This window comes from Melanerpes formicivorus, unplaced genomic scaffold, assembly GCF_026170545.1.
Source record: "Melanerpes formicivorus ecotype bairdi unplaced genomic scaffold, bMelFor1.0.p_v2 SCAF_21, whole genome shotgun sequence".
NCBI lineage: Eukaryota > Metazoa > Chordata > Aves > Piciformes > Picidae > Melanerpes > Melanerpes formicivorus.
The window spans coordinates 2964893-2980839 of NW_027142373.1; the positions used below are offsets into that span (position 1 = coordinate 2964893).

The window sequence follows — 15947 nt, forward strand, 5'->3', positions numbered from 1 at the left end:
ACAGAGAGGGACCTGGGGCTGCTGATCAACAGCCACCTGAATATGAGCCAGCAGTGTGCCCAGGTGGCCAAGAGGGCCAATGGCATCCTGGCCTGCATTAGGAATAGTGTGGCCAGCAGGAGCAGGGAAGTCATTGTGCCCCTGTACTCTGCTTTGGTTAGGCTGCACCTTGAGTCCTGTGTCCAGTTCTGGGCCCCTCAGTTTAAGAAGGACATCGAAACACTTGAAGGTGTCCAGAGAAGGGCAACAAGGCTGGGGAGAGGCCTTGAACACAAGCCCTATGAGGAGAGGCTGAGGGAGCTGAGATTGTTTAGCCTGGAGAAGAGGAGGCTCAGGGGTGACCTCATTGCCCTCTACAACTACCTGAGGGGTGGTTGTGGCCGGGAAGGGGTTGGTCTCTTCTCCCAGGCAACCAGCACCAGAACAAGGGGACATAGTCTCAAGCTGTGCCAGGGGAGGTTTAGACTCGAGGTGAGGAGAAAGTTCTTCACCAAGCAAGTCATTGGTCATTGGAACGGGTTGTCCAGGGAGGTGGTTGAGTCACCATCCCTGGAGGCGTTCAAGAGGAGATTGGACGTGGCACTTGGTGCCATGGTCTAGTCATGGGGTCTGTGGTGACAGGTTGGACTCGATGATCCTCGAGGTCCTTTCTAACCTGTTATACTGTGATACTGTGAAGAGGACCAGTGTCTTGAGAGCTGGGGCCAGCTGCAGGGTGAAGCAGAGGAGGATCAGGACCTGCAGAGTAAAGGGAGAGTAAGATGGAGGAGAGAAGGAGGCAAGTTTGGAGTGGCAGGGAATTACTGAGCCACAGTATCAAGAATCCCTCTTGCTTTGGGATTCAAGGACCTAGACTGGGAGCAAAACAAGAAGCCCTGTGCAGCAGTGAGGGTGTAAGCTTGGGCCCCAGACCCAGATAAGGCCAGTCTGTTAAAATCAGGGTGAGTGCATCTCTGCTGCTCCCTGTGCAAACCATGTGGGAACCTCTCTAATTCCCCCCTGCAGCATGTGCATATTCCATCTCCAGTAGCTGCTTTTTGATGTTTCTCCCAGGTGCTCCTGCTGCAGGAGACGCTGCCCAGCTGTGCCTGCCACAGCACAGCCTGACCTTTGCTGCAAGTACTTGTCCTGCCATCCTCCCAGCTCCCAGGTGTGCCCTGCTCCCACTCAGGGTGAGATGTGCTCACAGACTCCTGCAGAACGAAGGCAAACTGCTGAGATGAGTTGTTTATTTCAAAGACATCTCCTGGCTGTAATTTGGGTCCTGCTGTAAGATTTCAGTGGATTGAGCCATTGTAGGGCCCCTCAGAAATCAGTGACCTCTAAATCAAATACAGACACATTTTCTTTGTGCTGACAGACTCCCTTCTGTGCAGGTCAGTTTCTGAAGACAATTCAGTGAGGTCAGTAGAGGTCTGATTGGTTTTTTTCTTGCCTGGAAATGGAAGCAGGATTCATTTCCAGTCACAAAATATTTGCTGGGGAAAAAAAAAAAAAACCCGAAGCTGTTTTGGCAGCATCAGGCTGAGAGCTGGCCAGGAATCCTGTGAGGATGCCTTGGCCAGCAGGTGCCCTTTACTGAACTTACTTGCAAGAAAAGATCAGTTTCAATAAATCTCTTCTGAGGTTTCTCCATGACCTGTCCTTATCTCTCCTTTTCCTCCACTCCCTCGTCTATAAAAATCTGTTCCCTTCTTACAGTCATGCAGATGCCTGGAACGTAGAGTGTGTGCTTGTACCAAGAGGCACTGCAAGTCCTGGGACAAGAGGCATGCTCAGGGCTGCCAGGAAGGGAATTAGCTTGAGCATCATCCTAGTTGCTGAGTTGGGTGACTTTGACAAAACTCAAATCTTTTTCTCATATGCAAATGGCACCAGAATCAAGAATGTTATAATAGCTCATCAAGCTCACTGCCTCTGCCTGCTTCCCTGCTCTTGTGAGAGCTGGAACAAGATGACTAGATGGAGTTTGAAATAAAAAGCCCTCCTTCTAATCTTTAGGACACAATGAATTCAGCACAAACAGCAGATCTCCTGAAAACTTCAGACTGCAGGGTTGTGTGGCAGAGCACCATTCAAAATCCATGTGGAAGGAACTGAGCAGAGGCAGCACAGACGACTGTACTCAGGCACAACAATAGCCCAGTGTGCCACTGGATGTAAAACCCTTACAGGTGAACTTCTGAACAGCCTCTGGGCTGCCTGTGGGTTTCTTCATTGGCTTCACTGATGCCAGGATTTCACTTCTGCTCTCCAGATGCATTTGGACTCAGCTGTGTTATCAGTTCTGGCATCTAGCAGCTGGTTCTGCAGCAACCCAGGTCTCTTAAGTGCTTGGCCTTTTAACTTAATTCCTGCTCTCTCTTCTTTGCTGGGTAGGGTTTAGAATAGCAGATTTCCTTCTGAGACTCTGCTGTGTCCAGTCTGTACAGAGCTGGGTTGTAAATCATAGCCTCAGGGCTGAGACTCCAGCCCGTCCTGCTTCCTCACCCAAGCCAGCCTGCTCATCTGCAGTGCTCCTCAGAGGCTCAGCCCTTCACCTCTGTGGTGCAACCAGAACTTGTATTTTGAACCAGAGGTACTGCCTCACTTCATTGCCCACTGCTCTGTGCATCTCTTCCTGCTCATTAGTATCTATCTGCCTTGGCTAGATTTGATTTCAAAATTGTTTCTTCACATTAAACCTTGTCCCTTTATTTTCACTTCAGGCTCTCTAAGGTGTTCCCAGCCTCCCCCTACGTATAAAGCAGTAAGGACAAAGCCCGCTTTGCAGAGCAGTCAGTGCAGCTGGGAAACCCAGCAGAGAGGAGGCAAATGGTAGTGACCTGTTATTACAGTGCAGAATGTGTTTGCATTGAAGGACAATCACCCATTCATCCGAGCAAGTTAAACAATAGGGACAGAGGGTTTGGGTTAGTCTGACTGCTTCCCAAAGCAAAAATGACTTATGTCTTCTCTCACAGACTATTGGGTGTCTGCTGAAGGATTCTTTAGAGAGATCCTTGCAGCTGCCGATAGAGCCAGGTAGATTATTGAGCTTGCTCCTGATTTTGTCTGTCCTCCTCCTGCAGTAGTGTGCCCCCCAGCTCTTGTTTCTGCTGTCCCACATGCAGGAGGACTACTCTGTGCAGCAGTGCAGAGAGAAGTGTCAGTTCCCAGCCCAAAACAGCCTCTAGCTCATCGTAATGGTTATGATGTTAACCTCTAAGGCACATGGTGTGATGCCTGTGCTTCCTGTAGGTACTACACAAACCACAGCGTCACTTCTGCATTGAATTTTGGCAGTGGTTGGTTTTGTAGTCCAGTGTCCCTTGCAGTGGAATTGGCAGAGTCCAGCACTGCCTGGAGTTGTAGGGCTCAGGAATCTGACTGTGCCCAGGACTGGAGCAGGCTCATTGCCCAGTCCATTTAAGGGGCTGGAAGGCTGCAGCTTCCTCCTTTACTAGCAGCCTACAGTAACCGTAAGCCCAAGGGGTTGTTGACTGCAAAAAGAAAACCAGGCTTGGATGTCATGCAGCCTGGCAGCTAGGCTGACAAGCCCTTAACTTTTCCCCAGGCAATAAGTAAGTGTTACAGCTTGTGATTAATTGCTGGGAGGCAACCCTTTCTGAGGAGGAGGATAGCACATTACTCCTCTCCAAGCTGAAACAGGAGGACGGCTGATGCAGTAGAGCCAGCAGAGAAGATTAAGGGGCACCTGTGATGGCATAGTTTGTTTGGCCACAGCTCAAAATTGAGCTTAAGTTGAAGTAATGCCTTCAGCCCAGAAGTAACTAGGAAGAGCCTCTTGCCTCACCCCAGAAAGCTCTGGTAAAAAGCAAAACCAAGTGCACTCCAGACTGGAATCTCTGCCAATAAGCAGGGATTTATGTGCCACACCAGTGTGCATTAGTGCACAAACTCCGTGCAGGTGCCCAGCTAAACGTGGCCCCACGTTGATCACGGTCCTTGTAGCCCTTGACCCGTGCTGGCAGCTGTGTTGATTAGCACTGGCTGAAGATGTGAGCACTTGTAGCATGAATTCCATCAGGCTGCTCTGTAAATTCTGGTGTCAGTTATTTGCATTCTAAAATCTAATTGAAAACCTGCAAAATTGCATTCAGGAGGAACTGGAGACTGAAGCACTCTGCTCAGGTGATAATTTCATTTACTGTTCAGACATTGCTTCGACCTAAATGTGAATGTATTCTCTGTGCCTTCATCATACACACACTCAGGGATATAACATTTGATTTAATTTGATTTTAAGAAGGTAATTGCATCTGGCTGAGCAACTGTTGGACTAAAATCGTTGGGTCAGCTCTGAGAAATAAACGAAATGTGCCAGATTCCCTGGGAGCACCCAGTGACTCCACTGTCTTGTGGCACAATATTGAATCGTGTAGAGACTTCCCATCTGGCTGCAGGAATCTGTACAGTGAAACCCAAAACGCAATTTGTTGCCTCTTAGCAAGAGACCAAGAGGAAATAGGATTCTGTGAAGCAGCCCTGGGAGCATCTGAAATAGTATTTACTTGTATTACAATGATGGGAGCTTGCCATTTGTCAGGGAGAGTTACAGGCTGACCTTGTAACCTAGAAGACTCTTGTCTGATTAGATTTTGTTGCTGGGTCCATGAGAGGACAGATGCTCAGCTAGTGGCCACACCGAGGTCTTCACCAAAGCCTCTGGAACCAGGCTGACTTACACCAGGCTGACACATCTGCACATATTTCAGCTACAACAGTGGTCAGGAAGATTTGGAGCTGTAAAACCTTGCTGCTGCCAGCCTCAATGGCCTGTTTGATTACACTGCTTTAAATGCACCTAGATAGAGTTTGAAGAAAGGAATTTCTGCCCCTGCTTGATCTTTAACAGCTGTTCTGGTCGTGAAGGTGAGCAGGGATAACACTGACTCATCTGTCCCCTATCAAGCACAGCTCTACTTAATTGGCTTCAGCAAGGATTTCCAGCTGGCCTTGTAGCCATTAAATATAACTTCACTTCCTGGTGGAGTGGCTGTGGTGGCAACAGAAACCTCTGCTGCTAGAAATTAGTGGAGCTACAGTAATGGTTTGGGATAAGAGAGGTGGGAATTTGATGGTGAGTTGCATAATAGCTGCTGGCTGGCCTCTCTTGACCACATGGCAGGACTGAAGTTGTTGAAGTTTTCACAGAATTGTCAGGGCTGGAAGGTTGCTCAAGGATCACCCAGTTCCAACCCCCCTGCGATGGGCAGGGACACCTCACACTAGATCAGGTTGCTCAGAGCAACAGAGCTCCAGGGATGAAGCTTTCACCACCTCCCTGGGCAACCTGTGCCAGTGTCTCACCACCCTCATGGAGAACTTCTCCCTAATATCCAGTCTGAATCTACCCACTTATAGATTTCTGCAATATGACACTTTAAAGAAGATTTCTAACTTGCCCTGGGTTCTGTACTCACCATAGAGCTCCTTATTTACCCTGCCTGTGTCAGCTGATTGATTTTTTTTTCCTAAGCAAAAGAGAGGGGAAAGGATTCAATGTAAGGATCAAATCCTTCCTTTCTCATTCAGCATAGGATTTTTCATGGGAGTGAAAATGTTGTCATTTTCTCATCCCAATTTGCTAGTTCTAAATGAGGCCCTTGGCTGCTGGTGGTGTTCATTGGCACAGAGGGAATTTATAGACACTGAGAGGATGTGAAGGAAGAAGTGCCATGTGCACAAATGTTAGTGCATTATCTGCAGAGCTTTAAGAAGCTGTTAGGGTTTTGCTGGCTTGTAAAAAAAAATTAACCAGCAACAACAACAAAAAAATCCACCAGAAAATTGAGAAACTGGGTCATCTGGATTCATTTGCTGTGTTTCCTTCCAGCTGGGCTTTTGCTGCTGCTCAGACTGACATAGCTGAGCTCTCTTTGTAGTCCCCAGGACCGTGCAGCATCCTACGTGCCTGCTGTGCTTGCCTCCTACCCTCCTACACTCATCTTGTTTATACTCCTGAGTGTCTGGAGGGCCCAGATCAAGGCCAGGGTTGTGCTGCAGCTGACTGTGAGCTTGCTTACAAACAGCAAGAAGCCATCTCTGCCTCTGTGAGGGTACCACAGGCAAAGGTACAGGGACAGGAGGGGACTAGCATAATGCCATGCAGCATATTTATCACAGAGGGGAACACAGCCAGCTGGGGTGTCCCACCACTGTGCTCACCTCCCTGGACTGCCTCTCTCCATATTCTTCTTCAGCTACTTGTCTCTTGATTCCTTTATTTTAGACAGCACAACACACAACAGCCTCTGCGGTCTAGATTGATTATCTCTTGCCCAAACCCTCCTGAAATATCTGACAAACCTTCTTTGGGGCAAATACCAGTTTGGTGGCTGTGTTTAGATTTTGTGTGATCTCATTTCATGGTGAGTAGTGATCAGAAAGGCTGAACTGTGAAGGTCAGGTTATAAGCATTAAGAACATTTCTGGTTTGCATAGTAGACTAAACAGAACCCTTCTCTGTCTTACCACATGAATCTTTTTTGTGCTGTTTATATATTTCTATACACAAAACTTGTATCCTCTGTGGCAAGGAAGTTTTGCCTGATCCCAACTGCCCAATGAGTTTTCTCCCCTATAAGCTGAACTTTTCAAGGACTGAGGCTGCTGTGTGTTGTTCACATCTTTGCCTGTCCTTTCTCCTTCCCCAGTAACTTTACATAAGAGGGATGGAGATGACAAAGGTTTTGTGTTCCTGTGAGCTGCACACACAGCAAGGGCTCCTAAGAAAGGAGATTCTGTTAGCACCCTGCCCTGAGATGAGAGGCTGGGTCTCAGATTCACCTCTTACTGAGCTCTTGGGATTCACATGGGAGAGTATGAACATGTCCTAGCTGCAGAAATTCTGGTTAGGGCATGTGCCTTGCTCAGCACCAGATAATCCAACTACAAGACATGAATTCTCCTTGCAGAACAATTTGTTGGTTGATTGAAGTGAACACTACAGCTATTCCCCAACTTGGGGGTTTTGTGGAAGGTGTAGACCACCTGAGCAACAGCTGATACACCAAGCTCAACATGGATTCTATGATCTTGTCTTTTAGGTGGAAAAACTGGCCAAGTACTTGGACCCAAATGATTTGGGAAGAATCAATTTTAAGGACTTCTGTCATGGAGTTTTTGCTATCAAAGGTATGTGTATATTTCTTCAAAGTAATCCAATTCAGTTCCACTAATGTTCCTGTGGCTGCAGAAAATGTAATGATCAAAGGCATCCTCTCTTTTGACTGTGGTTATTTGCAGTGACAGGAGGGCAGCTGTGGGCACAGAGCCAGCATGTTTTCCCCTTTTGTGCACCTCACATGTCAGTGGTGAGCGGTGAACAGGGGCTCATGTTGGCTTACTGATGGTTTGCAGACAAATGTAATGTGTTCTACAGACACATGGAGAAGAAAGAGTAGCTTGGTGATTAGCAGGCAGTGCCAAAGTGTGGCACTTGCAGGTGCTGCTCGGATTCTGCTGTTGATTTATGGAAGGAAGTTAGAGAGCTCTTGACCTTTAGCTTCTCTCCTAGGATGTTTAAAACTATTATACCCATCCTGAGGTACCTGAAGGTGTAGTTAAGTACCTGAGGACATATACTGAAATGAAAAGGGTTAATTACAGGTTGCATGCAAACTCTAAAGACCAGGTGGATCAAAACACCTCCTCTGCAAAGGAAGAGAGTCCCTGGCAGATATTCTTCTGCTCTAGAGCTTAACCAAAGGCACAAAACAAACAGTGGAGAAGGATTTCAGCTGCTTTGCTGTCAGACAGTTTTCTAGCTTCCCTTAGCAAAACAGTCCAGCCTGTCCTTTTCTGGACACGTAGTATGTCCTTAGCAAAGTGCCAGAGTGCTGTCACAGCCCAGAGGATCCACTTCAGGGACAGAGTGAAAGTCACAGCGATGGAGTGTGGTTCCAGGAGACGCCTCTGGAGAGTCTGCTGCAATGAGCTCATTAGGAAGCCATAATGATGCAAGAAGGTAGCACCACAGCCATTTTAATTAAAGTTATGGCAGCTGAGGACAGAACAGTTCTGTGAAATTACAGTGAGAAGCAGATCTCAGTCCATGTTCTTGGAGACACCTTCCAAGGTGACACTGATGTGTTTGAGGAGAAGGCAATAGAAAGCCCAGAAGGAAATTTGGTATGTGAGCCTGTAGGCATTACAGTCTGTATTAGAGGTTTTCCTGGTCTGCAGCAAACTGGGTCCTGGGTTGAAGAATACACAAGCCCTGCAAATAATTTGGTTGTCCTCTGTAATTCACAGTCTAAGGCTGTGCACAAAATATGGTCAGGAAAGATGTGACCCAGAAGATCTCTTTTGCAGTACCTGTGCCCTTGATTCCAGAGGGCAGTGGCCTCAGTGAAGGAGTGGGCAGCTAAATTGCCTTTACTGTGAGGGACAGCATGGCTATGGGAGAGCCATAATCCCTTGGGAATTATCATCCTTGCTCTCCTGGTGGGACCTGATTCATGTATTGATATCCTAAAGTCTAGCCCAGCAAAGATGTGACTGAATGGAACTCTCTGGGATACTCCAGGTTTATGAAGAGCTTAACAACCTTACATGGAGCAGGATCCATATGATGTGCTTGCTGGGTATCAGTGTGTACATGTGAGCAGACACAGAGGAATCATCCTGCTCTGCAGCATCACCCAGAGGTCTCTCAGCACATCATTAGTGCTGTTAACACTCAGCCAGCGTCAGTGCCGAGCCAGCTGTGTCTGTCTCTGATAAGGGATTGTTGTGCCTGTTTGCACAGTTTCTCCTCAGCAGAGCTGCTTCTCTTGCTTACCTCACAGGGTGAAGGTTGGTTTGGTCTGTACCAGCTATATCTTTCTTGAAAATGAAACTGGTGGTATCAAAGTTCAGACAGGCTATGGTTGCCTTTCAGAGTGGAAAGCCTCCACCCTGGTGTTGCCTCTTGCTTTTTGGTGCAGCCGCATCCCAGGGGTAGCAGCAAGATTGTCATCAAGCAAAACCAATTTATCTTGGCAGCAGCAGCTTATAAACACAGTGCTTTGACATCTCAGCCTATTGCAGATGCTTGGGGCAATCAGATTAAGAGTGCAAAATGAGATCCTCCTATAAATCCAGTGTTTTTTTTCAGGAGTATGAAGCTGTGTTATTCTTAGCACTGGAAGCCAAATGGTTAAACTCAAGCTTTACTTTCCTGATACTTTGCCATGTTTCTTAAATTCCTTTGAAGTCTCATCAATATCTCATAGATTCTTGCCTTTATCATGTGCTGAAGATATCTTTTGCTGCACAGAAGTGATGTAGTGTCAAGGTGGTTTTGGTAGTTCAGTGCCTTGAGTTTGTTTAAAGCATGAGGCTTGAAGCATCTGGAACAACAGATTCAGATCTTAGTGGAGAAGAACTGACCTCTGACAATGCTGACTGGAGCATTTCAGATGCAGGTATGGATCTTGGGGAAAAAACAATGTTGGAACCTGAAAAAATCCCAAACATTGAGGTGTTGTCAGTGTCTGCTCTGTAACTAGTGGTAGCAGCTCATGCTGAAGGGAGAAACCTCAAGCTCTGGATCTGCAATCTGCAGCTTGGCCTGTTTCCCCCATAAAACCAGGGCATTGTTCACTCTGCATGATACGAATGGAAAGTGTTTTGTTCCTTTACAAGTGGACATCAAGCCTTGTCCCCTCCATAGTGCTTCTGAGCTGGACAGACCTCATGACATGTGAGTCATGCACCTCCACAGCAGCTGCTGGCGCTATCAGACAGAAAAGACCATTAATCTTCTCTGGCTGCTGAATAGCAGGAAGGGTGGGGAGGGATGTGCTGAGGAGTCTCACTAACAGCAGGGGTCTTTGGAAGTGATGGGGAGGACTTTATCAAGCCGAGCTATCTATGCCAGAGAGAAGTGTGTTGAAGAGCTCATTCCTGCTGGGTGTCTGGGATGGAATGCTGGGCAGGCAGGGTGCTTTCTATTTATGGAAACCTTTGCTTCTTTTTGCTGGTCCTTTGTGGATTAAAGGACTTTGCCTCAGCATCTGTGCCAAGCCCCCTGCTGCCTAGGCTGCTTTCCCCATGCAATTAGGCTCTGCCAGAGCCAGTGACAGGCTTGCCATCAAATTTAAAGCTTTGCAGCAATTTCATTGGGATGGGGCAGTAGGAAGGTTTTACTCCTGCTGAAGCTGTCCTCTCTGTCTGCTCACTGCATGGCTTTATTTCTAATAACAGTGTCTGTCTGGAGAGCAACTGCCATGAAATTACACATGCACCCTCTTACCTAGCAGCTCTGCCAAACCAGGGTAGGCTAAGAAGTGGCACTGCCTAGAGACTTTGAGAGCAGCCAGAACTTCTCTCAAAGGCTGAATTCCCTCTGATTTCAGCAGGGTCAGGTGGGGATCCATTCCTGTATGCTCAGTGGAGTCAGTGACTGGTTTTGCTGCACTGAATTTATTGCACTGATCTGGTAAATATTTTCTGCAACATACAACACATGGAGGCTGAGTGGAGCTGCTCTTCCTAATGTGCTGTGCAGGCTGGGAAGTTCTAAGCATACCAGGCTCTTGCTACGTTTAGCAGGCTCTAATTAATTCTGACCTATTCCTCTATTTTAAGGTTTCTGTTGTCTTTGCAATAGACTCTCTGCTTTGATATTCCACTTAAAAACCCCAGACCCTGACAAATAAAGGCTGAGCTCCCCCTGCTGACCTCCGTGTTGCAGCTCACAGGGATGAGAGGATACAGCACGAATGCAAATTAATGTGTAATTAAAGGATAAAGGCAAATGTGTTCTGACTTCAGAATTTTTTTCAACCGTGGAAACAGCCCTGATCACTGGGTACTAATTAAAGGGCAGTGGCTTTCCTGATGGGCTCGAGAAGAGAGCCAATGCCAATGCATGAGGTTCAGCAAGTCAGAGAGCAAGGTCCTGCATCTGGGTCAGACCAGTCCTAGGCACAAATTCAGGCTGGATGGAAAGCGGGTTGAGAGCAGCTCTGAAGAAAGAGACTTGGGGGTGTTGGTTGCTGAGAAGCTCCCCAGGAGCCACCAGTGCCCTCATGCAGCCCAGAAGGCAGCTGTGTGCTGAACTGCAGCCAGAGGAGTGTGGGCAGCAGGGCAAGAGAGAGGATTCTGCCCCTTGACTCTGCTCTGCTGAAACCCCACCTCCAGCTCTGGTGTTCCCAGCAGATGGACTCAGAGCTGTTGGAGGGAGTCCAGAGGAGGCCACAAAGATGATCCAAGGGCTGGAGCAGCTCTGCTGTGAAGACAGGCTAAGGGGAGCTGCAGGTGTTCAGCCTGGGGAAGAGAAGACTCCAGGGGGACATCAGAGCTGCCTTCCAGTACCTGAAGGGATGCTACAGAAAGGCTGCAGAAGGACTTTTCCTGAGGGTGTCTAGAGATAGGACAAGGGGGAATGGTTTGAAGCTGAGGGAGAGCAGGGTTAGACTGAAGCTGAGGAAGTTCTTCAGTAGGAGGGTAGTGAGACTCTGGCACAGGCTGCCCAGGGAGGCTGTGTCTGCCTCCTCCTCCCTGGGGGTGTTCAAGGCCATTCTGGCTGAGACCTTGAGCAGCTGAGTCTAGCTGAAGTGTCCGTACCCATGATGGGGAGGTAGGAGCAGATGATCTCCAAGGTCTCTTCCAACCTGAGTCATATCAGCACAGAACATTTCTGCAGTGATGGATCTTTGCGCTTTAGCAGAGTCACTGTAGGCTTTTCTTCAGATGAAACCACAGATCCTGTTTCTCTCCTGGAGCACGAGAGTCTCTTCCTCAGCTTGCAGAAGTTTTAAGGACATTTAAATTATGCTCTGTTAGGATATTTGAAGATGGAGAATTGCAGGAGCTCCTTCATATTCATTAACAGTGTGGAAGAGGTACAGTGATGAATTTTACACTTCCCCACCTGCAGCAATAGCAACCTCTGAATCTTTAAAATAGTAACACAGACCATTAGGTGCCTTCAAAAATCCCTCTCAGTGCTTCCCTGGATCTTTAGGCATCTAATTACTGCAGCTGCCTGGAAAGCTTCTGGAAGCAGTCTTTATGTGAGCAGATAAAAGTTAAAGTGTAGAGCTGTTTCTCCATGAATTCCTGGCAGTTTTGATGAAAATTCCTATAACACAGATTTGCCCAAAGCTTTAAAGAAATGTTCAAAAAGGGGAAATTGGCTGTTCTGGTAGCTTAGACTGTGACAGGTTATCTGGGCTGGGAAAGAAAATGAAAGTAATAAAGTATGAAATTTAGGGGGGGTTTCAAAACAACCCAAGCAGGCTATTTCTGGCCTCATGTTCCACCGGAGACTTCTTTTTCTTTGCTTTTATAGTTTCATTCAGATGCTCCAAACAAACACATCTCTCACACAGCCAGTGCTGAGATTTGACCATCTCTTCCAGCTAGCTTTAAAATCTAATTTGTGGTCCCATAGCTCTAAACAGTATTGCACCAGCTTTGCCCTGAAGATCCAGTATGGAATAGGAGATGGATGTGTGCAGTCACTTGCCAGACACATGTTTGTAATATCTACCAGTATCAAAGACCTGGAGAGCTGCAGTGAAGCACTGCAGAAAACCTCAGAGTCTTGATGAACTCATTTAGGTTCTTAGCTGTAGACCTCAAATCTCACAGCACTCCCTAAGTGGAGATGATTTGATGAATCTGTTCTGTTAAGAATAACTTATTGACCGCAGTAGTGCTTGGGACGGCTCCAAGGCTGTCATGTGAGTGTGAAGAGCTGAGCTCTCCTGTTGCAAATCACACTATAGCTGTTTGATGAACTGAAGCTGGTTACACTTAAAAGTACTTCAGAGTTTTCAGAGACTTAACTAAATTTTACTAAATACAGCCCGAAACCATAAATGAGTCTAATCCACCATCAAAGATCCAAGAGCAGATAAAATGAAAGCTCTTAGGAACAATGCCAGGAACCAGCACCATTCAATTAGGTAACCAGATTTGATTTCCTATAATGCTAAAATTGCTTAATTGCCTGTGGAAATTGCCTGATGCACTATGGGTTAAATCCCCCGCTCGAAGCATTGCAGGGAATCACTTTGCTCCCAGTCCTGTCTGCCTGTGGCCAGAATGTCTGTCTGCAAAGCGACTTTGTTGGGGGGTGAAAAACCAGATTTCAACCTGAAACTGAAGATTTCAACCTGAAAATTCCCTCAAAAAAGTCTTGGCTGCATCCTGAGTGAACTGAAAGGCGATAAAGGGTCATGTCTTGCCCTTCAGTGATCTGTAAACTGCTTTCATCATCTTTGCTCAGGACTACAAATGATCCTGTTCTGCCTGTGGCCAGCCAGCACTGTGTTTTGGGAGTTCACCAGTCCTGGGCAGGTGTTTCAAAGAAAGGAAAAATCTTAACTGGTTATTTTGACCAGAAAAAAAAAAAAAGAAAGGATAAATGACCTCCTGGGTTTGCTGCTGCTTGGAGCTTTGTTCTGCAGGAGATATCTTCTGACCATGGCAGGGTACTTGAGATTTTCTTTCACTTTGCCCTGCAAAGTGCAAATAACTCCAAGCTCTTATGCTACTCCCTAACCCACTTCTGGTCAAATGAACTGTGATTGTGGATGTATTTTTAATATTAGGATGAATAGTTTTTAACTCAGCTGATTAGGACAGACTAGAGTAGGGAGTGAGTCAGGGCTCTGTTAAACAGGACCTGACACACATCTGTGTGTCAAACAGGCTCCTGAGTGGCACAGAGGAGCTGCCTCTGTGCTGCCTCATCAGGTGTCTTTAGCCAGAGAAGACAGTTCGGCAGCTTCTGGCCACTCTGGTTTTGTGATCTGACAGTTAATTTCTCTCTCCAGACAGAAGATTGTTCCTGTGTCACCCTGCACAGGGATTTGTACAATGCACAGCCCTGTGGCCCTGTTCCTCCTTAGACAGTATCCTTGCATGGAGCACCAGCAGGAAACACACAGGGGCTTGAAACTGTCCCTGGGGAGCTCTTTTCCTCTATCTACTGCTTCACTATGACTGCAGTGCCATGAGGTCTCCTCTCCAAGTGCTGCCCAAAAACCTAGAGGAGGAAATTTTCCCAACCAGAACAAGGGAGAGACAACATCAAGCACACCAATATCCTGTGATACAAGCAGAAATGTCTCTAATCAGCCATGAAAGAGGCTTTCAGTTTTACCATTTCCAGGAAAATGAAGTTAGAGCAATAATGAAGACATTGTAGTGCAGGAGATCCTTAAAACAGCCAGGAAGTATTCCTTCGCTTCTTTGCAGAGCTTGTTCATGGACAGATTCTAGCCTTGGGTGCACGCTGTTGTGCAGCTGGAAATATCCATCGTGGCAGTTCTGCAAGCCCAGGCAAGCACATTTCTGCTCAGGAGCAGTAGTGGTGGCAGAGAGCACTTTGTGTGCTCCCTGTGCAGATTGCTGTCCAGGACCTTGATATTTCCATACAGAAATCTGCCAGAGTAAACCTTGGGTTTGCCATTGTTTTCTGTCTGGTCTCTGACAGGCTCATTTAGCTCACTGGCATTTCCCAGGCTCCAGGCCAAAATACACTCTGGTAACAAGAAGACATTAGCACAGTGTTTGAGACACACCAGCCCCTTGTGTAAACCTCTTGGAGTACTTGGGAAATTCAAATTATTGTCTAGATAAGGGGAGCAAAAGGTGAGATATATTAGCACTGCTGCAGAAAAACACTGAAAAAGGAAGCTGATGTAGTTCTCCACAGTGTGCCAAAGCCAAGATCCCTGTGATAAGGGTTGGCCCAGGGAAAAGTTCAGCACCACAGAGCTCAGAGATCTTTATTTGTGCCTCCACAGGGAAAAAGAGCAGCAGATAATTTGTTCTTTAAACACAGTTCCTATCAGGAACAAAACCAGTGGCACAGCACTAAGATTCTTGAAGCTAGTGAGCATTCTTCTGTTAGTTTGATGGATCTTGGAACAGGTTCAGATGTCTTTAGATAGTGAGGGTAGCAATGATGTGTTTCAGTCATCTCAAAGGGAAAATGGCCTCTTAGCATTTCCTTCTCTTCTTCCCTGTTTTATGGAGTGTAATAACATGCAAATCTTCCCTGCAGGATGCAGATCCAAGCTGTCATGGCAGCTTGCAATCCAAGTAGACCTCTCCTGCAGGGGATACTGGATGCTGCACACCTAAACATCTTCCCACCAGGAAGTCACCTTTGCAGAAGGTGATAGACCTGGGGTGTAGGTTCATCTGAGACTGTCAGTGCCAGGGAGTTTGGCCTGTGACTGCAATGAAAGCAAGGCTTGGCTTTGTTTGCCATTTTAAATAGGGAAACAAGTTGGATTAAATATCTGGTGGTGTTCTGGAAATGGGTCAAGTGCTTGGCCAGCCTCTCTGGTTCTGGATCAGGACAGAAAAGCCTATGCCAGGTAGCTCACATGAAGAGGTGGTGAGGGCTGCCCCAGGTGGGTTAGGTACAAAGAAGGAAATGCTTTCTGCCCACTGTTTTCACTCAACGAATTATGGACTTGGATTTAAACAGCCCAGGGCTATCATGAAGGCATCTGCCTTGATGGAAAAGGAAAGTGAAAGAATATGATCAGCAATAATTTTAGGTGAAAACTGAACCGCAAAGAAGGGACACAGAAGACACAAGATTTGAGACCCTGGAGGTCTGGGAGCTATTTATGACTCTGGCTCAAACGAGTCTGGCTGGCATTTCACAGAATCACAGAATGCTTTGAGTTGGAAGGGACCTTTAAAGGTCATCCAGTCCAAGTCCCCTCCAGTGAGCAGGGACATCTGCAACTAGATCAGGTTGCTCAGAGTCCTGTCCAGGCTGACCTGGAATGTTTCCAGGCATGGGGCATCTACCACCGTTCTATCACCTTTTGCAAGGATGTGAGGCAGAAAGGTTTCTGACTCCCCTTATTTTGGGCAGTGAAATCCTTCTTTGAAGACCAACAACCTTTGTGACTTCCCCACCAAAGGAACAGGTTGGGATGGAGGGGATAACTTCTCATGTAATAGTCTTAAATGAAGAC

The 15947-nt window shown here is 46.9% G+C and overlaps 1 protein-coding gene across 2 annotated transcripts in view; it reads left to right on the top strand.

Annotated features, from left to right (window-relative positions):
* Positions 1-15947, top strand: part of RAB11FIP4 (RAB11 family interacting protein 4) — a 111379-nt gene that overhangs the window by 29741 nt on the left and 65691 nt on the right. For both annotated transcript variants that reach the window (XM_068151031.1, XM_068151032.1), the window contains exon 2: positions 7053-7140. In XM_068151031.1, the coding sequence (XP_068007132.1) occupies positions 7053-7140 (88 nt within the window). The remainder of the gene's footprint in view (positions 1-7052; positions 7141-15947) is intronic.